A 22,646-nucleotide genomic window follows, 5' to 3' on the forward strand; every position below is an offset into this window, starting at 1 on the left:
CGTAGATATGAAGTGCTATCAGTAGAAATTTTATTTTTAATATTCTCTCAATCGGACTCATCCAAAGACCAAAGAGTCGATTTGTGGTTTAAAATAACCTTCGAGTGGAGCGGATGGATCGCCGAGTTGCATATTCAAAGAGCTCTGTCAATGCGATTGAAGAAATTAGATATGATTTTCTGTTATTTTACTGATGTTCTATTATTATACTTCCTGAATGTATTAATTATTCAGTATTTGATCAAACTGTATTTTTATTTCTATATTTATGAAATTTTCATTATTCTCAAAAAAAAAATTAAATATCTTGATTCATTAATTTTATAATTTAAAATAATTATATTTAATTTATAATTTGATTAAGTTATTAAAAAATTAGTTGGATTAACTAAATAAATTCACATAAACAATTCATGTCATATGAGATATATTTTAAGTATAATTATTTAAATTTATAAAATTGATGGATTATCTATTTTTTTTAATATAGTAAATGGTAAAATTATAAAAGTTATGAATTTTAACTTTTGCTTCCTGCCTAACTATAACTTAAAGTTTCCATCAAATGAAAAATACAACTTAAAAATTAAAATTAACCGAATTTCATAAAATTTCAGAAACCATCTTTTGTGGATTCATTAAATTTACATAACATTTAAAATCATTTTAAACTCTCGATAAATAAACAGAGATCGGTCCGACTTCTTTTCTTATCAAGAAAATTTCAGAAAGTTATTGAATAAAGAGTACACACCCCTTGAACTTGTGACGCGGGATCATCTAATTCAATTTATATTTTTTTTGAGCAACTAACTGCGAAACTCTTTATTTATAGATTCAATAATTTCATAATTGTATTTTTAAAACGCGTAAAATTACAAATCGAAAGTGAGGGATGTAAAAAAGTAAATAAATACTTTCCTAGTTGTGGTGATTATCCTAAATCTTTTTTTAAATAAAAATATGTATTATGGGATTATTTGCCATAAAAATGAAGAGTTTTTGGATTAGTTGCTCAAAAAAGTATAAAATATTAGATAATTCTGTGTCACAAATTGAGGGGGCACGTTGACCTTTTATTTGAAAGTTATTTGTTCTTGAACAATCCCTACAAAACTAATACCAGAAGATAACCAATTTTTTTGTTTCTGTTAAACATTTATTTGTTGGAGATGAAAGAAAAAAACATACAAAAAGCTAAAAATTAGCAGCAGAACAACATAAAAGTATTTTAATCTTTCAAATTTCGTTACCATAGAAATAAAAAAGACAAATACATTTTCACTTTCAAATTTCATAATCATACACTTGTTTACTTCTTCCTTTGGTTTCGGTCCTCTCGGAAATACTTAGCAACGTCCTTATCAAAATCAGCCCTGGGAATCTGAACATCTTTTCCGGGAGCCTTCATCATCTTTACAGGAGCAGCCGAAGCGGATCCTGAAACAATAGTAGCTATTCCGGTGACCACTGCAGCAACTCCGGTGACTGCTGCCAGAATAAGACTCAATGATGATCCAGAGCGCTCATTGTTGCCTGACATTTTTAGTTTCTTACTCTTTTAGTTTTTGTTTGTTGGTATGTAGAATTGCAAAGAGTTTGGTTGATTTTATAGTGAAATTAATTGAACGAAATATCAATTCGTCCCCTCAATTTGACACGAAATATCAAATGAGTCATTTTCGAGCGAAAAGAGTCAAACTAGCCTTCAACTAGTCATTTTAGCATAAAAAAGGTTCTTCCCAAGCCCATGCCTAATTACACCCATCGAGTGTGTTTCATTCTCCATTTATAACATAAAAAAAAAAAATTCTTATATTTAATTTATATTTCAAATTGAAATTTATTCATTTTAAAATTTAAATTATAACCTTTAGTTCATCCCGAGAATTTTAGTCACGAGCTGGTCTTCTCAGTTTTTTTGCACGTGCCTCCTCCAATAATGGAGAAGACGAGCACCACTGTTCGGCTTCTCCATTGGAGAAGACGAACGTGGTGGTCGGTCGGAGTGCGAGAAGGAAAAGGTGGCGGTGGACAGAGTGTGAGAAGACAATAGCGGGAATAAAATTAGAGGTTTTGATCAATTAGAGTTTCGATTAGATTATAATTGAAGATTAGATTAAAATTAATTATGATTAATTAAATTTATTAAATCAAATTGAGAAACTGACTCTCTAAAGGGTGTCTTTGATGCTAAAGTGACAAGTTGTGGCTTAGTTTGATCCTTTTCGCTCGAAAATGACTCATTTGATATTTTGTGCCAAGTTGAAAGAGTGAATCCTCAAAATTAATTACGTGGGAATTTGATGGTCTTCAAATTATTAAACCGAAAACCAGTCTGTTCTACTAATTTTTAACTAGGATGAAATTCTCGCTTTGCTTCGGATTTAGCCATTTTCATGGAAAAATAACAAATAAATTTATATGTAACTAGAGAAATATATCTAATGTGGTAATGAAGCATCGATTAATATTGAAATTGTATAAATAGAGACACAAATATTAATAATGATAATATTAATGTGGCATTTCGTGTTTCATGTTGTGCAATATAATTATTTTCCACATGATAAGTGATAATATAATAAAAATAAATTATGTTCAAGTCCTTCATATATATTATAATTTATATTTTATCATCTTATTTCAAAATCAAACAATATACTCCTTCATTTTTATTTTTATTAACTTTTTAACTCTTTCGTCCAATTTCGGTATTAGTCAACTAAGTCGGAGAATTTAACTAATAAAAATTAAAGTTCAATTGATCTTTAAACGTATATTTTCAAGGGTTATTATTAACATATTTCACTATTTTTAGCGTTTTCTCAATTTAAGCACAGTCTACAAAATGTCTCACCTCACACTCCAATCTTTCCAAACTTTTTATTTTATATCCTGGTTTCCATTTTACGTTTTATTTTTTTGAAAAATGATGTCGTTTTTTGGCCGTGTGAATGACCAAAATGATGTCATATAAGACATTTAAGCTATATATACCATATAATAAAAGGTTGGGATATATGGCGTCATATTTTAAAGATTGTGTTTAAATCGAAAAAAACGTTAAAAGTAGTGATATATGAAAATAATAACCCTATCTTTAATAGGTCATACAGTGAAAAATCCAAATCTTTAAGATTTGTTGTAATTTATCTAAACTTTTTATTTTTTATAATAGTAGTCAAATTGTATTTTTTTGTGCGAATTTTTTTGAGTAGTTTTAAACTTTTTGTCACTTGTGGTTTTTTTTTTGTGTAAGCCTATCCGGTTTCCAAGGCTACACCCTGACTAATCCGAATCCGACCCGCGTCGCGCACCTGGCATGGTGGGTGAGTCTGCCAGTGGAAATTTTCTGCATTCACAAGGAGTCGAACCCGAGACCTTGCTTAAGCGATACCAAGCCGCTTACCACTTGGACCAACTCCCATTGGTGTCACTTGTGGTTTTTAATATATTATTATTCGTCAAAAAATAATAATAGTTAATAGCCTAACTGAAAATAAAAAGTTCGGCTACCAACTTAGCTGTTATTACAACAAAAACTAATAATTCAACTATTATTATAAAAAATACAAAATCTAAAAAAAAATCACCATTAAGCTTTTTTTTTTCTGTATGCTACAAAAACTTGCCCTCTGTTTTATTTTTATGTATGCTACGAAATGGGGGATATTAAACTTTTTAGGTCATTTGAGTCGGACTATGTAGGCACCTTACCGTTCAGATTATTCTAATATTATAAAAAGGATACTAAACTTCAAATCGTTAAAAAATGGTCACCTATCAAATTATTTCACGAGATGTCATTCGAGACAAAACACACTAATCTTTTTGCGTGACATTCCATAATTAAAAAAATGTGTATAATTCAATATCATATTTTAATAAAATGGTATAATTCAGTATTTATTTTGTAATTTGTGATAAATTTAATAATTTTTTTAAAGACGGTGATTTTTTTGAGAAATAATTCGATAATTTAGAGATTATTTTTTATAATTTAAAATTTAATATTTTTTTTATAATATTAAAATAACAATGTGTTAACTTTTGATTTAATGGAATTACATTTGAAATCAAAAAAAATAATTATAAGTTTATCATAATATTTGTCCTTTTCCTATGTAACAATGTGTTAACTTCTTGAGGAAGTAGTTTCATGAAGAAACAACTTCTTGAAGAAGGCTTCTTAGAGACAGGTCATTTTAATAACATTTTTGCATTTTTGATAGGTCGGGCTATAATCTAGTGCTAAACAAGTCCAACACAACAAGAGTCAAGTATTTTAATAATTAAATAAAACAAAACTTTTTTTTTAATAATCTGAAGAGGGAGAGCGTTTGTAGGAGGAATTAAACTCACGACCTACCAGTTTACTACTCAGCACTTATATCATTTGAGATATAGCTCATTGGTAACAAAACGACTTGCTATGTGATGAATAAATTGAAATGAAAACACTATATATATTTTAATATTTAGGCTTAATTTCTTAAAAAAACTCCACCTTGCACTTTTTCTTCGTTTATACCCTGACCTTGTAAAAACACCATTTGTACCCAATTTTGGGTTTTTATGTTTCATCTCTACCCAAAAGCATTAAATTGTACTTTTTTCATTTGGAAAAGAGTTTAAAACATACTTTTTTCTATTTTAAAATATACAAATAAATCCTTAAACTTAAAAAATAATCAAATACATCCAAATAATTAATTAATTATTTTTAATTTGATAAAATAATAAAAATAAAAAAAATTATTATTATTTTTAATTTTTTGTAAGAAATATTTTTAAAAAAAATTCGAAATATTTTTTAAAAAAATTAAAAAAAAAAATATTATTTTTTATTTTTTTGAAAAAGATGGTATTTTTGTATTATTAATAATATTAATATCTAATTAGTATATAAGTTAAAAATGAAGGATTGTTTTAAACTTTTTTTCAAATGAAAAGAGTACAATTTAATGCTTTTGGGTAGAGATGAAACATAAAAACTCAAAATTGGGTACAAATGGTGTTTTTACAAGGTCATGGTATAAACGAAAAAAAATACAAGGTGGGGTTTTTTTTAAGGAATTAAGCCTAATATTTATAAACTTACTTTCATGAAAAAAAATACACTCTCCCTATACATAACTAGTTAATATAAATAAATTTAATTACTTAAATATAAATATTATTTAATATATATTTTTATTTATTATAATTAATATATTATAAATATTACATTGTACTGTTGATCTGTAATTAAAATAATATTTATAGTATTTTAATTTTAGTAAACAAAAACGTATATTAAATAATATTTATGTTGAAATAATTAAATCTATCTATATTAACTAATTGGTAAGTGGTGATATGTTGATCTTTATAACATTTAACTTTAACCGGCAGATCTTTTTTTTGTCCATCTGTCTTAATTTTTCAATAAAATACTCATATTTTGAGCATTTGGTGTGTTTAATCGTTTTGATGTTTTATATTCATTGTGTATATCAGTATATGTGCTGTTATTTTTACGGATCCGATTAAAATTTTATCGTTCTGCGCGATTATCTGTTTTCGTTTTTGGTGAATCATTCTTTTTTCAGTTTTTTTGATTGATTTAAATTTTTTGTTATGGTTTCAGCTTATTTTGTTGTAGATTTATGTTCGTTTTAGCTGTTTTGGGACGATTCAAATTTACTGGATAATTTTAAAGAATAAGCTTATTCCAGTATAATTATTTGTTTTGTCTTTTATAGGATTGTAAGGTAGATTTGCGAGTAAGTCGTTTATGTGTGTAATATAAATTAATTTTTTTTATCAAATCTACATATTTACAGTTACATTGTAACTGGTTTATATTAATTTTTTAAAAAATATTTTTAGAGTGTGGGTTCATCTCTAAATTTCTCTCATTTCTTTAAGTTTTTTAATTAAAAAGAAAATTATGGTTAATTAATTAACAATTACGCAGTTGGTAATGACTGATGAGTCTTTAATTAGTTTTGTAAATAAACCAACTTGCGAGAAAGTGACGTGTCCATGTGTGGACAAGGAGAGTAGTTGAACATCCTACAAGGATATAATAATGGAACTTCCTTACTTTACTTGGCTGCTTTTTTACCTTCCACAGAGATACTCCATCCGTCCCATTCTAATTGACAAAATATGGAATTTTTAGTGTCTTATTCTAATTGACAAAATTAACATTACTATAATTTTTTTTAAAATTTTCCATCTTTATCCTTATTTAAAGTCATATCTTTTATGGAAAAATGGTGAATATTTAATGAAAACTTGACTAATATACTAATAGCATTAATTAGCTCTATTATCAATAGAAGGGTATACAAGTAACTTTCTATGTTATTTATTAGTTTGTATTGGTTATTGTAATTTAGTTATTTTGTCAATTAGAGTGGGACGGAGAGAGTATAACTTATAAGGCCTAATATTTAAAAAACGAATCGATTTTATAACCTTTTTCCGATCATATTTTGACGTTGAAAATTCATCAATTTTATCCTATCTCACATTTTATCGTTTCAAGTGTATCCCAATTTTTTCAATTATAATGATGAAATTATTCAATTAATCCTGTTTAAAGATAAAATTAAATTAATTTCCATTCAAAAAATATAAATAAATCCTTTATTTTTAAAAACTAACTAAAAATCATAATCAAATTAAAACTAATTTAAATTTTTAATTAATTTAGTTAGATTTAAATAAATTTGAAACATGTACATTTAATATATTTAATACATGGAGAACGCTTTTGAATTTTTTTGAAAAATAAAAAAAACTTCAATTTAATATTTTAGGGTACAGTTGAAACGATAAAATGCGAAATAAGATAAAATTGATAAATTTTCAATGTCAGGGTTGGATCGAAAAGAGGTTATAAGGTCGGAGTTTTTTTAAGGTATTAGGCCAAGATATAAACACGAGTGTTTATCTCATACATTGGTGGTAGCATGTCATATTTACAACGAGCCAAATGAGCATTTGCGATTATTATTAATTTTCCATATGATTAACGCACTATTAGTTTGTTGAACGGCTGACCTGGCGCAACGGTTGCATGCAATAATATTTCTATAAACACACAAACACGCGTGCGCGCATACACGCACGCACACACAGACACATGCGCGCGCGCGCTCACACACACACACATGTATATATATATATATATAAATGATATAAATATATAATATTTTATCGATAATTTCACATCATCTTTATATATTTTTTCAGTTTAATCATGCCCTTTAAAAAGTGTCATATAAATTCATCATATTTTTTTTTTTTATAAATCTAATCATCAATATGAAAATTTGATGTATCATTATTAGCTTAACAATCAAAATTGAAAAGAAAAAAGAAGAAAAAGTTATTTTTTGTTTTAATTAAAATTTTAATCGGATTAGGATATTTATTTAGGAGAGAGAAGACAACGGATTTTCTAATCGGTGATAAATTTATAAGAAAATGAAAGGTGGTATATTCATATGACACCTTTTAAAAAAAACATGATTAAAATAAAAAAAACGTGTAAAAGCTGCGATTTAAACCTAAATATTTGGAAGAAAAATAATTAATACCTAGATAGTTAAAAAATGATAGAAATTTTTTTATCATTAATATATTTATGTACCACGCTGATTCAAAGTAATTGACATTAATTTAGTTTATATTTGATTATTAAATTTAGTGCGTCATTTAAAGTGAGCCACTATTTGTGCGAACGCTTTAGGTGTTGGTTTTTTCTATTTCTCATAACTTAATATACATGTTATTTATCAAAAAAAATATTAAATTAAAAATCTCTTATTATTATTATTATTATTATTATTATTATTATTATTATTATTATTATTCCAAACTCTATAAAGAGTAAGTTATTATTCTTATCTTGGCCACTTATTTATATTAAATGAATATATTTTAAAATATATGAACATGGTTTATAATTATTTATATTCAATTTAAATATAATAAATAAAATTATTTTAAATTTTAATTTAAATATCTCGTTTTAATTAATTTATAATAAATTATTTTATCTGAATAATTCAACACTTCAATTTCTCTATTATTTTCCTTTAGTTGGATGTTAATTTGTTTTGATTTAAATAGAAATATGCCACTTCAACTTGTAAGTAATGGACAATTAATACATAAATTAACTTTGTGGACAAATTAGTACACGAACTTGCTAATTATAGGCAATTAGCCCCATTTTGGAATTTTGCCACTCAATTTATAAGTTAATTGCCCCCTCAATTGGCAATTTACCCCCTTAACTTGTAAGATAAATTGTCAAAATTGTGTTAATTACCCATAATCACCAATTTCGTTTATTGATTTGCCCACAAAGTTAATTTATGTGTTAATTGCCCATTATTTAAAAGTTGAGGGGACAAATTACTACTTAAGTCATTTTTTTTCCAAGTTAGCTATTCAAGAGATACAAAGCGGATGGAAGTATATTTTCAAAAGACAACCTTTTTTCCGATGTTAGGTCAAACTGGGCCAATCGTTCCTGGAAAGTTTACTCAAATACCAACATTTTTCATGAAGACAATGAGTTCATATTCGCCCTCTAAAAAGGACAAAACCGCCACTAAAACTCATGCGTTTGTATAACATGGTTTACATATATACAGTCTGATTATCTATGGCATTAACTCATTTTCTCGACATCTGATTTAATTAATTCGAACATTTTCAGAAAACTAACTTGAATATCTACAATCTTTATGAAGATATTATATTCAGATTCGACCTATAAAAAGGAATAAATTTCCCTTGACGCTGTTGTAGGTGTAGGAATAATTGTTGGAATAATATTTCGGTGTTTCGTGGCTAATTATTGGATTTCGGTTTGTTCTAATTCTCCTAATCTCATTCAGAGATTAAAGGAGCTACGAAAAAAATTAATGCGTGAAACTTGGAGAGTTTTGGCAATCAAAATAACATAATTGTGGAGCTCATAGAGAAGATTCATGTGAAGGATCTTGATGCAGAATCGGTGCTGCTCTCTGAAGAGAAAAATGTCGAGCTATCTATCCTTAAAGATGAGCTGGGAAGAGCAAAAAAAAAAGAGTGGAATCTATATAGGTTCAGAAATCAAGGCTTTAATAGAATGTAGAGGATGACAGAAATACAAAGTTTTTCCATTGTGTGGCCGCAATCCATTATATGAATAATCACATCTCTTTTATTCAAGAGGATTGCATTAAAAACCCGGTTCGACCACTGTTTCCGGTTCAATCGGTTGAACCGGGTTAACAAATTTTTAAAAAATATTGAAAAATTTAGGTTCATCGGTTTTTTATCGGTTCAACACAGGATTTTTACCGGTTCAACCTCCAATTCACCGGTTCAACATCGATTTTTACCGGTTTGATCTGGTTCAACCCGGTTCAACTAAAAGATCTGGTTTTTGCTATTTTAGACCGGACCACTGGTCGGATCTCAGTTTGACCGGTTCGAACGGTCGGTCCGGTCCGATTTTAAAATACTGGAGGATTGTACAATCTTTTCGGAGCCTAAAGATATAAGATTTCACATTAGAGATAGTTTTAGTAGTCTTTATAGTCGAAGAGAGAGGGTGCAGTTTGATTTATCTAGGCTGGATCTTTTGCAGATCTCTGGTGTGAAGAAGGAGTCTTTGGTTAAAACAATTGTCGAGTTTGATATTTTTAATGCCCTTTGTCCTTGTGGTAAAAGAAAAGCCTCCGGTCCGGACGGGTTCAATTTCTACTTCTATCGAAGAGCTTGGCCTTTTATGAAGGATGTTAGCATTGTTTTTTTTTTTCGGGGTTCAACATATTTAATATCTTGCCTAAAGATATTAATTCCTCGTTTATGGTCTTGGTTCCGAAGGTTGTAAGCTTTTCCTCCATTACGAATTATCGTTCAATTAGCCAAGTAAATGGTTTATTTAAGTTGCTCTCTAAGGCCCTTTCTCGGAGATTAGTGCCTTTACTCGCTCATGTGGTTTTGGATAGTTAACATACTTTTTGAAAGGCAAAAGTATCTTTGAGTGCTCTATGATAGCAAATGAACTTATTTATGTTGACACTAGGAGGAAGGATAAGTTGCTTGTTCTAAATCTTCATTATCATAAAGCTTTTGACTGTATTGATTGGGACTACTTGTTTCCAGTAATTAGTTGTATGAATTTTTTGGTGAAGTGGATTAAACAGATGTCTTATCATTTGTCTTTGGCGTCCACTGTTGTCCTTATCAATGGTAGTCCTGTAGAGCCGATTGGGTTATAAAGAGGTGTTTGTTAGGGATTGGGATTCCCTCAAGTTTATTTTGAAAAGTTCATTTTGAACTTGAGGGGGTCATGTTAATGATCTACACCGCTCATTATAAAATGAACGATTTAGATCAAAAAGGTATAATTTTAATCAAATTAATCTACACCGTTCATTTTACAATGAACGGTGTAAATCGTGAACATGACCCCTCAAGTTCATTTTGAACTTGAGAGAATCTCAATCCGTTTGTTAGGGGTACATAATTTTGCCTTATTTATTTGTTATTAAGGTGGAGGGGATGAAATGGATTCTGGACAAATATGGTGAATTGGGGTTCGCGCATGGTTTTTATTTTGCAACTAAGTATGTGCCCATTTTGTTGTTGCAATTTGTGGATGACACACTATTTTATATATTCCTTATGATATTGAGCAACTTAAAAATTTGAACTGTATTCTTCACTGTTTTGAGTTGATTTCTAGCTTGTCTATTAGTTTTCATAAAAGCTCCATAATGGGAATTGATGCGAATGATGTAAATCTATTGATAGCGGCGTCAACAGTTGACTGTAAGATTGATTCTTTTCCAATCAAATATACGAGTCTTCCTTTGTCAAATAGGAAGCTTTTTACTAGATCTTAGGACCGTACTTTTTAGCGATTCAAATCGCGTCTAGCGTCATATAAAGGATATCTACTTTCTCCTATAAGCAAGTTGGTTTTTATTAAATCAGTTTTGTTCACTGTTTTGGGTTGTTTTATGTTCATGTTTGGTATGCCTACCTTGGTCCATAATCATATAACATCTATTTTTATTTTTATTTTATTTTAAATAAATTAATAGAGTAAATTTGAAAAAATAGATTAATATTTTTTTAATATTTTAAATTGACAAATATATATTATGAACAAAAAATTCTTTTTAACCAGAGTTTTAAAGGTTAAAAAGTTTATATCAAAACCCAATCATTATATAAATCAATTGAAACTTTCCTTATGTTGTACCATATCTATTCAAATTAAACTCTAATTCTGAAATTTCCAGCATTAATATTTATTAAAAACACTCTTAATTTCATAATAATTTCAATGCATTTTTTACCTTTTTATTTTATTTTACATTAAAAAAATATTTTTCGTCACAGTATGTAGTACTATAAACAGTATATGCTGGGAGAAAAAACATGTGAGAAAGAAATTAAAGAGCTCTCTAATTGATGCAATGTAATTATCCTAACCCTAATTTTTATAAGTAAAATCGAAATTATGAAGAAATCTGACTTGAAATGGAATAATTTAGGAATTAAATGATCTCATATCACAAAGTTTGATCTCTTGGTGAGCTGTGATAAATAGTTTGATCTCTTTTTAATCAAGGAAATTCAGGAAGTTAAATTTATCACCAACTTAAATATATCTGTTCTTGTCCATATTTTTTTCTGTTCACATTTTTTTGTTAGAGTACAAGAACAAAAGAAACATAGAAAAAAAAATTAACTGTGGAACTAACACAAAATTATATTCAACCTTTCATTTCATTACCATAGAAAAACAGAACATAAATACATACTTAATTTTTAACTTTTTTTTTTTTAGGGTACTTAATTTTTAACTTAAACATCATAATCATAAAGTTATTTACTTCTTCCTTAGATTTTGGAAATAGTCAGCCGGGTTCTTCTCAAAATCAGCCCTGGGCATCCTGTAATCTCTTCCAGGAGCCTTCATGGTCTTTCCAGGGGCAGCTGAACCAGACCCTGAAACAATGCTAGCTATTCCGGTGACCACCGCAGCAACTCCGGTGACTGCTGCCAGGATAAGACCTAATGATCCAGAGCTCTCATTCTTGCCTGACATTTTTTAGTTTTAGTTTTAGTTTGTTGGTGGTGTAAAATTTGAAAGAGTTTGGTTGAATATATACTGAAATTTTGCATGGGAACTTGAGAGGCTTCAGGTTCTTGGAAACAGCGGTGGTCAGTTTTCTTTATCGACATCTGTGAATGGATTAGACTAGACCATGCAAAGTGCAAACAAGGATTATGTTCATGCATTTGAACTTTATTATAAACACTGGTTTAAAAACCAAATCGAACTGGCCGGTTTATTTGAGCGTGAATCAGTATTAGCTCGGTTCGATTCTCTTTCAGAAAAAGTTTGGTTGATTTTATAGTGAAATTATATCTGGATCTTGATAGTTTTCTAGTTCCTTGAAAACAGCGGTGGGGGTAAATTTTCCATATGAAATTTCGTGAATGCATTAGAGCAAGCAAACATATCAATAAACTTGAAAACCATCAAGACAAAAAATTACGTATCGGAAAAACAATTTTTATTAAGTAAACTATTCGGAATTATGAATCGTTGGTAATACCGGTTCGGCTATTAAAACACTGGAATTTTCAAGAAGCAGAGTATCATTCGAGAGAAAGGGAAAAAAATTAGAGAGATGCCAAGTGTTCAAGTGGCCAATGTGAATGGTGTTGGAACTGTAATTTGATGGTTTCCGAGGGAAGCATGAAAGGTAGAACCAAACCAAAAGTAAAGACTACCTCGAAAATCAGGTTACATAGTTAATGGGAGTATGGATAATTTTACGACATGGATAATTTTACGACACACCATACAACTATTGTGTCACGTCATTTTTATATCAAACTAATAGACATTTACGATAGAGAATTTTTAAATTATTACTCCCCCCGTCCCATTTAAGAAGGGACATATCTCATTTTTATTTGTCCCACTTAAAAAGGCCATATCGTGTTTTCTGTGTCAATTTATATGAATTTTCTTTTTTTACCCCCTTTTCTCTTTTCATAATTAATGACTATTAGTCTATACACAAAATAAAACACTATCATAAATAGGGGTAAAATAAGAAAACACTATAATAATTAATGTTTTTTTAATCTATATATGTGAAAAAGTCATTTGTCCCTTCTTAAACGGGACGGAAGGAGTATTTATTATTTTATCGTTTAATTTTTCACATGACTAACGAATAATTGATTTGTTACACGAATAACATAACTCTATCTATCTAAATAGTAATATGCTCCTTTTGTTTTTATTTAATTGTCCATTTAGAAAAAATATATATATTAAAATAGTTGGTAATTTTTTTAAATTATAAAAATAAATACAAATATAATCTTATTAGTTAATAAATATATTGTAAATTGACTTATAAAATCGTTTATTAAGAAGATATAAATTTGGAAGATTAAATTCATATTAAAATTCTAAATAGACAATTAATTGGAAATAAATATATTTTGTTAAATGGACAACTAAAACAAAGGGATTATATTTTTATCTAATTTTTTTTATTTATTTCTTATAATTAAAAAATTTACAAATTAATTTTTATATTGTTTTTATTTAAAATTCAAATATAATTAATATTTATTGCTATCTGTAAATAAACAAAAATTAATTTATCATATTAAATAAAAGTATAGCGGAAAAAGTAGAAAAAAATTATAAAAATTTATAACACTGATGTGTTTTTTTAGACTGTGTAGTAAAGTAAAAGTGCACATTAAAACGAATGAAATATTTTTTTTATACTATAAAATTAGAAGAGGGAGCGTTTGTGGAAGTAATTAAACTTATGACTTAATAGTTTGTTGTCCAACGCTTACATCATTTGAGGTATAATTCATCGATAATGAAGTATTTTAAGATTTTATGTTCTTTTTTGTAAAAAAAAATAGAGGCAGAAGATATATTAAATAAGACAGAATTATAAGAAAGATACAAAAAAAAAATCGTGATTACAACCGGTCTCTCAGTGTTGCTTGATATTTTTTAGTTTTTTTATATTTTATCTATTTATTTTTTGTCGGTAATGTAATGTTTGAAAGAGTTTGTTGAATTTATAGTGAAATTATACTCACAATTCATTTGAAGTATCACATATAGTGAAATATTTAAGTTTTGAAATTATTTAAATTATGTTTTAAATGAATTGTAGGCATACATACGATATATATCGAATAAATGATGAATCAAGGCAGTACGATCTTAAAATCAAATATAATTAACAAACAAACCATGATTGTTTTAAAAAAATTGGCTATACAAAATAAATTTGATATAAATAATGAACAATTATTTTTAGTCATGAAATAGAACTATAATTAAAAAGTTTAATGAAATATCACGAACGGCCTAAAAGGGGGCAAACTAGAGTTTGATTAAAAAATTAAAAATTGTTTTAAGATAGAAAGAAAAGCTTAAGCGTTCGAGAAGATTTGCAAGATAATTTTTAGAGTGGTTCGGTTTATATTAAAACCTACGTCCACTATTCAATCAATTGTAATTCACTAAAATTTCAAAAAAGTTAAAATTTAATGTTTAAAGTTTAACACCTAAATTTAAACAAATATATTTTTATAAAGGTAACTCTAATTTACAAGATTTGATTCATCAAAGGTTAATCAAGAATACACAATAAATATAACCAATAAAAACAGAAAACAATTAATATAAATTACTCTATCTGTTTTTATTTAATTGTCAATTTAACCAAAATTATACATATTAAAAAAATGGGTTTTTATCTTAAATTATAGGAATAAATACTAATATAATCCTACTATATAATAAATGCCTAATGTCTTAAAAAACCCCGACCTTTTAGCCCCTTTTCAATCATACCCTGACGTTGAAAATTTGTCAATTTTACCCTATTTTGCATTTTTGTGTTTCAATTGTACCCTGAAAAATTAAATTAACGTCTTTTGCGTTTGGAAATTTGTTTAAAACATTCTACATGTCTCGCATATATTAATTGTATATTTTTAAAATTTAGTTAAATTTAGTTAAATTAATTAAGAATTTAAATTAGTGTTAATTTGATTATGGTTTTTAGTTAGTTTTTAAAAATAAAGGACTTATTTGTACTTTTTTGAATAAAAAATCATTTAATTTCATGTTTAGACTTAATTAATTGAATGATTTCATCATTTAAGTAAAAAAATTAACAAAAATTAAAATATTGGGTACAATTGAAAACGGAAAATTCAAAAGTGGGTAAAATTGACAAATTTTCAACGTCAGGGTGTAATTGAAAAAAAGTTTAAAGGTGAGGGGTTTTTGAGTGATTAGACCTATAATAAATACTCCCTCCATTTTTTTTAGTTGTCCATTTAACTAAAATTGTAGATATTAAAAAAGTGGGTTTTTGTCTTAAATTATGGAAATAAATACATAACCCTACTATATAATAAATATTTTTTGTAAATTGAGTCATAAAGTCATTTATTAGAGAAGGGATAAATTTGAAAGATAATAACTAATGTTATCTTTAATTTTTAAAAAGACAAGTATTGATGGAAAAATACATTTATCTAAAGTGACAACTAAAAAACATGGAGGGAGTATTTCGTAAATTGAGTTATAGAGTTATTAATTAGGGAGGGATAAATTTAAAAGATAATAGTTAATGTTATTTTAAAATTTTAAATGGACAACAAATTATGATCAAATTGATTTGGTTAAATAGACAATTAAATAAAAACGGAGTCAATAATGCATGATAAATTAGTTTAAAAATAAATGGTTGCAATGTTGTATTTGGCTTTTGATTGGACTGTAATGTTATATTTGCCTTTTGACGGTACAATTTTTCAATTGACATAATTATCAAATAAGTGTTGTAAATGAGATTAAAAAAATTATTTAATAAAAATTAATAAAAAGAAAACTGTGAGAATTAGTAAGAGGATTTCGTTAGTACTTTTGTACACAATTAAAAATTGACTATGTTGAAGATATTATGCTAATTTTAGTCATTATTGATTAATTTATTGAATTTTTTTAAACAGTATTATACTTGATTATTATAAATATTTCAAGTTTACTTAGTTTTATACTCATTTACACAATGACAAAGCCGAATTTCCACATAAAAAGGGCCAAATTGCGATATGTAATACATGGGATGGGCAATTTTAAAATTAAAGAGGTTATATCGTAAAATATTTTAAAAAATTAATGTTAATTTTAACATTTTTAAAAAATTAGAGGGAGCCATGGCAGCCCCATGCCTCTCTTCCTTTGTCATTACATTTACACGTAGAATAATTTGAAAAATTAAATTAATTTTTTCGGCTTAGTTGCTTTAAAAATTATGACGTTTTGCGTATTTTGTAATTTCAAAACGAGCTTTCAATTTTTTCAATATATACATGAACTATCATTTTTTTTTTTCAATTCCAAATCCTGGAATGAGCATCGTTCCAACGTCCACATCAGTATTTTTTGATGGAAAATTAACTGGTATTTAAAATTTCAAGAACTCAAAAGTTAGTGTCCGGTATTGCCAAAATTGAAAGTTCGTGTTAATGTTCAAAACACGTTAAAGTTCACAATTTTTTTAAGCAATTAGGCCATTTTAATTCAATTAAATAACATTATGATGACTTTAATACCTGGGTTGCAAAAATCGAACTGAACCATAAAATCGAACCGAATTAAAATTGTAACTATGATTTAGTCATTTAATGAATACACTTTGTTTTGATTTATAATTAAAAAAAAATAAATGTTCAGGTTTTTAATGTTTTGGGCATTTCAAAAATTGAAAAGTTTCATACTTTTTTTGTCTTTAATCCTCAATTATAATTGACAAATAAGTTAATAAGTTTGATCCAGTATATAAATACTAAAAAAACATATACAAAAAAATATTAGATATTAATTTTTTAATATTTACATTAATTTTACCAGACCAAACCGAATCCAGATTTATAATTCAGCCCGGTTTGAAAATTTAACAAACTTCGGTTTATCAATTTTAACCGATTTTCACCAACCGATGCAGAACCCTAAGTGTAATTGGGTCTAATTAATAAAAATTGACAAATTGAAGGAATAAATTGATAGAAAAATTCATTTTGGGTGATATTTACCCATGGTATAGAAGTTGAAGGGGCAAATTGAAATATTAAGTCATTGCAAAATAGTAGGGGGTAGTTATGAAACATATAAATACAAACCCTAGAAACTCATATTTGTTCAGCTCCTCTTTTTAGACGCTGCGCATCGATCATCTCTTCCACCTCCTCTAAACCCTAAAACCACAATCACCGCCCCAGACCCGCCTATTCGACAAGGTATAATCCTTATTTTTGTATTTTGTTGTTTAAATTTCTTATTAGATTGAATTTGTTAGGTATTTTCTGTAATCTAAATTGTTTAATGAATGATAGTGTTCTTGTTTACTCTTTAATTAAACTAAAATTATTGATTGAAGTTGTGTTGTACAGTAATCAAATGTTTGCTATTATAGATTGTTAAGTCTGCTGTTTTTTTTGTTTGTAGTTTAATCATCATATGCTATAATTCTCAAGTATTTTTGGGTTTGTAATACGATAAGTATACTTAATAAGTTAAGTTAATACTGAATCTAAAGTAAATTGAAGGAACAGGGACACGTACACGGGGGAACGGTGTTATTTTAAGGTTTTTTATGTTTAAAATGAAATTTCAGGTCTGAACGCTAAGTGTCCCCTTTTCCTGTGTTCGATTGTGTTTTAGAGGGTGACGAACTTGGTATTTGTCTTGTTATTAGGCTTTAAGCTTGTTGTTGAAAGTTTATTCTATCACCAAGGGAGCATTCTGTTTATGTGTTATAGTTACTGATCACTCTGTGGAGTTAATTATGTCTTGGTTTAATTGTATCTAAATGGGCTGTACTCATCGGAGCTTTCTTTTATGTGCAGCTTGGTTAACAAACAGGGTGGGTATTGGGTTATTGGAGATTGATTTTGGTCGAGTAATTATCTTTTTTGAACATTATGGTCGTCATGCCTAAGTTTCGGCTTATTTCTTATTCAAAAGAGCTTGTGGATGGAAATCCAATCTATGTTTCTTCAAATGCGCTTCCTATCAAGGCTGTAAAATTTGAACCTGCTGGGCATGCATTTCATGCTGTTGCTCTCAAACTCAGTGGCCATGTGGAAGAAGATGTGGACAGTGATGACCAGAAAGTTCCGAATGAAAAGGAACAGTCACACATGCCGTCAGCTGATTCTTACAGCAGCAAAGGTAAGAAGAAATCTGGAGACAAGCAACAAGATCACTATGCCTTGTTAGGTTTGAGTCATTTGAGATATCTTGCTACTGAAGAACAGATACGGAAAAGCTATCGCGAGGTTGCTTTGAAATATCATCCTGATAAACAGGCTGCAATTCTTCTTGCTGAGCAAACTGAGGCTGCAAAACAAGTAAAAAAGGAGGAAATAGAGAGCCATTTCAAAGCTATTCAAGAAGCATATGAAGTTTTGATTGACCCTATAAAGAGAAGAATATATGACTCCACTGATGAATTTGATGATGAAATCCCCACTGACTGTGCACCTCAGGACTTCTTTAAGGTTTTTGGGCCTGCTTTTATGAGGAATGGACGGTGGTCGGTAACCCAGCCAATTCCATCTCTAGGTGATGATACTTTATCTCTGAAAGAAGTCGAAAGCTTCTATGATTTCTGGTATAGCTTTAAGAGCTGGAGGGAGTTCCCACATTCTGATGAGTTTGATGTTGAGCAAGCTGAATCTCGTGAACATAAAAGGTGGATGGAGAGGCAAAATGCAAAAATTACTGAGAAGGAAAGGAAGGAAGAGTATGCAAGAATACGTACTCTTGTGGACAATGCTTATAAAAGAGATCCGCGAATATTGAGGAGAAAGGAAGAGGAAAAAGCTGAAAGGCAGAGAAAGAAGGAAGCTAAAATTTTGGCGAAAAAGCAGCAGGAGGAAGAAGCTGTAAGGGCTGTTGAAGAGGAGAAACGCCGTAAAGAAGAGGAGGGAAAGCGCGCTGCTGAAATTGCGTTGCAGCAGAAAAAGATAAAGGAGAAAGAGAAGAAGCTTCTGCGCAAAGAGCGAACTCGTCTTCGAACACTTTCAGCACCCGTCTTATCCCAGCGTTTGCTTAATCTTTCCGATGACAATGTGGAAAATCTTTGTTCGTCATTGGATATTTTGAGTCTCAGGGATTTATGTGATAAAATGGAGGGTAAAGAAGAGCTAGAGCAAGCAAAATTGCTCACTGATGCTAGTGGGCATAAACATAATACTGAGAGCATTAAAGAACAGAAGAGTAACGGCTCGGTGGAGCGAAATGGAAGTGTCCCATTAGGCAACTTTCAAAAGAAGGAGAAGCCTTGGAACAAAGAAGAAATTGAGCTTCTAAGAAAAGGAATGCTGAAGTATCCTAAAGGAACCTCTCGGAGGTGGGAGGTTATTTCTGAATATATTGGTACTGCAAGATCTGTCGAAGAAATTCTAAAGGCAACAAAAACCGTCCTCCTTCAAAAACCAGACTCTGCTAAAGCTTTTGATTCTTTTCTTGAGAAGAGGAAGCCTACACAATCCATTGCTTCTCCACTTACAACTAGAGATGAAACAGGAGAACCAGCTCCAGCAGCAGCAGCTAAACAAGAGCCGGAAACTAGTAAAGCAGCAAAGACGGAAACTCCCGAGGATTCCTCAAGTAAATCTGCAAATAACAAGAATCCTGATGAAGGGGTAACTGAAAATGGAGCGGCTTCAAGTTCAGATCAAGACATTTGGTCCGCTGTGCAAGAAAGAGCTCTAGTTCAGGCGCTAAAAACATTTCCAAAGGAAACCAATCAGCGGTGGGAGCGGGTATCTGCTGCAGTTCCTGGGAAGACTGTGAATCAGTGCAAGAAAAAATTTACTGTGATGAAGGAGAGCTTTAGAAACAAGAAACCCGCAGTTTAATTCATCGGATAATTCAGCAGGCGAATGGTCATTTTTCGCTCCTTATTCACTTTTACTATCCATTATCGTCTAGTATTACCGTCTGGCATTTGTTGACAGATTTTACTATAAACATTTTCCGGGGAAGAGACGACATGGAAGTAGTAGTTTGGCCCCAGATGATTCACAGTATCGAAGGATTTTTGGTTCCATCATGTTATCCGGAGACGATGTATATGTAGTCAGATATGAGGTGGTACCAGATTCTTTGGAGCAATTTTTGCAGGGTGTTCATTTTTATTAGATTTTAGTAAATGGTATAACTTATTAAATTTCACCAACTTTTCTTACCCAATGTTCACAATGGATGTTTTTAGCTATTTAGTTAAATTATTTTTAGAGAATTTCTTTTATGATTGTGGTGACCTTGCACTTCTCTTGAATATGTTCTTATGCCTCTGTTTATTGTTCTCGTTCATCTGATAATTAATAATTTCTTGCTTCCTCCATCTTCAATTGACAAGTGCAAAAAATTATTTTAAACTTGGATATGGGCCGGAATCGGCCCAGTCAGTGGAGACCCAAAGTCAAGACTTTCCCTGGCTCCTGATTATCTCACGTCAACCTGAACAAATGCACGACTAGATCTATTCTGTAAACTGAACCAAAACCGGTCCCTGTGGAAAGGTCAGGTTCAACCGGTTTCAACCCGGCTATTTAAAAGAAAAACTATATTGATATTGCTAGCTTAGGTAACAGTAGACATGTTCATAGGCTGAGCTTTTTAATTTTTTATAGAGGAATTTGCATAAAACACTCCTTTTTTTAACTTATTTGTTCTAAATACCTCAATTTCAAAAATTTACTTTTTTACTCTATTTTTCTATTATTTTTAGTTGTACCTCAATTAGCAAAATAATTTATTTGTATTTTTACTCTCCTTCTTTTAAACACATGCATATCTCATTTTCCTTTTTTTTTTCTCTCTCTCTTTCCTCTTTCTTCTTTCTTTTTTCGTTTTTTTCCTTTCTCTCTCCTTTTTCTCTTTCTTCCTTCTCATTTTTTTTCTCACTTCTTTTTCTCTCTCTTCTTCTTCTTCTTCTTCTTTTTTTTTTCTTCTTCTTCTTTCCTCTGCAACTTTTTTTTTCTTCGTTTTTCTTAAATCTGCTTTTTTTATTTTCCACATTATACAAATGAACTCCAAGACAAAGAAATTTAAATAAAAAAAGAGTTTAAGAGATAATATGATGGTGACAGATGAGAAAGTTCTTCTTCTTCTACTACTTTTTTCTTTCTATGTTGTTTTAAATTATTTTAGCATCGTTTTTTGAAATTTTTTACAACTTTTTTTGAAAAAATCGTAATGTTCTTCATTAATGATATTTTGATCTGGTTTTCAAATGTTTTAAATTAATTTTAGAAATCGTTTGAAACTGATTTCTCGAAACTGTTTTATACTGTTCGAAACCTTTGTAAACGGTTTGAAACTGTTTTATACTGTTTGAAACTGTTATTTTTTAAACTGTTTGAAAGTGTTTTTTAGAAACTGTTTTAGACTGTTTGAGATCTTTGGAAACGGTTTGCAACTGTTTTATACTGTTTGAAACCTTTGTAAACGGTTTGAAACTGTTTTTTTGAAACTGTTATTTTTTATGTAAACGGTTTGAAACTGTTTGATACTATTTGAAACTGTTATTTTATAAACCATTGAAAATTATTTTTTAGAATCTGTTTTAGACAGTTTGAGACCTTTGTAAACGGTTTGAAACTGTTTTATACTGTTCGAAACTATTTTTTGAAACTGTTTGAAACTGTTATTTTTTAGACTGTTTAAAAGCATTTTTTAGAAACTGTTTTAGACTGTTTGAAACCTTTGTAAACGGTTTGAAACCGTAATTGAAACTGTACTTGAAACCGTTTGAATTTTTTTTAATAGATTTTTAATGAGAACAAATAAATTAATAATTTACAGTTTTCTTTGTTTTTTTAAGAAAGTTATGATCGTTAGATTTGAATTCGAAGTGAAATTTGAAGCTATTTAATTAGGAATTAAAAATTCGAGCGGATCGAAATTAAATTTGAAAGTCACAATAAATTTTTAAAAAGTAATGATAGAATTAGAGAAAATAATTTGTTGAATTGTTATGAGCTGAAGATTTTAAATTGAATTGTTGATTTGTTGTTTTTTTTCTCTTTAAATGAGCTGAGAAGAGAAGAAGAAGAAGAAGAAGAAGAAACTTTGAATAAAGTGTGTTAGGTATAAGTGGAGTATAAAAAATAAAGAGCAGAGTAAAAAAATAAATGGTTGACACGCTTGGGGTATGTAAATCAAGTTAGAATTTTAGGGTTACTAAATGCTAATATTTTTCTAATCTAGGTAATTAGCTAATTCACTTTTTTTTATATAAGTCCAAGTTCGACTCGGACTTGGTATTTTCTATTCAAATTCGCCTCGATATTATATTTTTACGGATTAGAGACAAATTTACATATAAAAACTATAAAAATGAAAATCCGAACCCGTCTATAAAATATTGGACTATTTTTGGACGCCAACTCGGACCGGACTTGAGATAAAAAGTCATTATTCAAATCCGGCCATAAGGACGGATATCCAAACCATAAACAAGTTTAGGTGACAGTTAAATATTTCA

At 29.0% G+C, this 22,646-nt stretch overlaps 1 protein-coding gene across 1 annotated transcript; it reads left to right on the plus strand.

The window, feature by feature from the left end:
- The first annotated feature begins 17,275 nt into the window (after nucleotides 1–17,275).
- Nucleotides 17,276–20,405, plus strand: LOC126680055 (uncharacterized). Its single transcript, XM_050375092.2, has 2 exons — nucleotides 17,276–17,385; nucleotides 17,995–20,405. The coding sequence occupies exon 2, from the start codon at nucleotides 18,070–18,072 to the stop codon at nucleotides 20,011–20,013; it is 1,944 nt and encodes a 647-aa protein (XP_050231049.1). The 5' UTR covers nucleotides 17,276–17,385; nucleotides 17,995–18,069; the 3' UTR covers nucleotides 20,014–20,405.
- The last annotated feature ends 2,241 nt before the right edge of the window (nucleotides 20,406–22,646 follow it).

Source organism: Mercurialis annua, linkage group LG5, assembly GCF_937616625.2.
Source record: "Mercurialis annua linkage group LG5, ddMerAnnu1.2, whole genome shotgun sequence".
In the NCBI taxonomy this organism is placed as follows: Eukaryota; Viridiplantae; Streptophyta; class Magnoliopsida; order Malpighiales; family Euphorbiaceae; genus Mercurialis; species Mercurialis annua.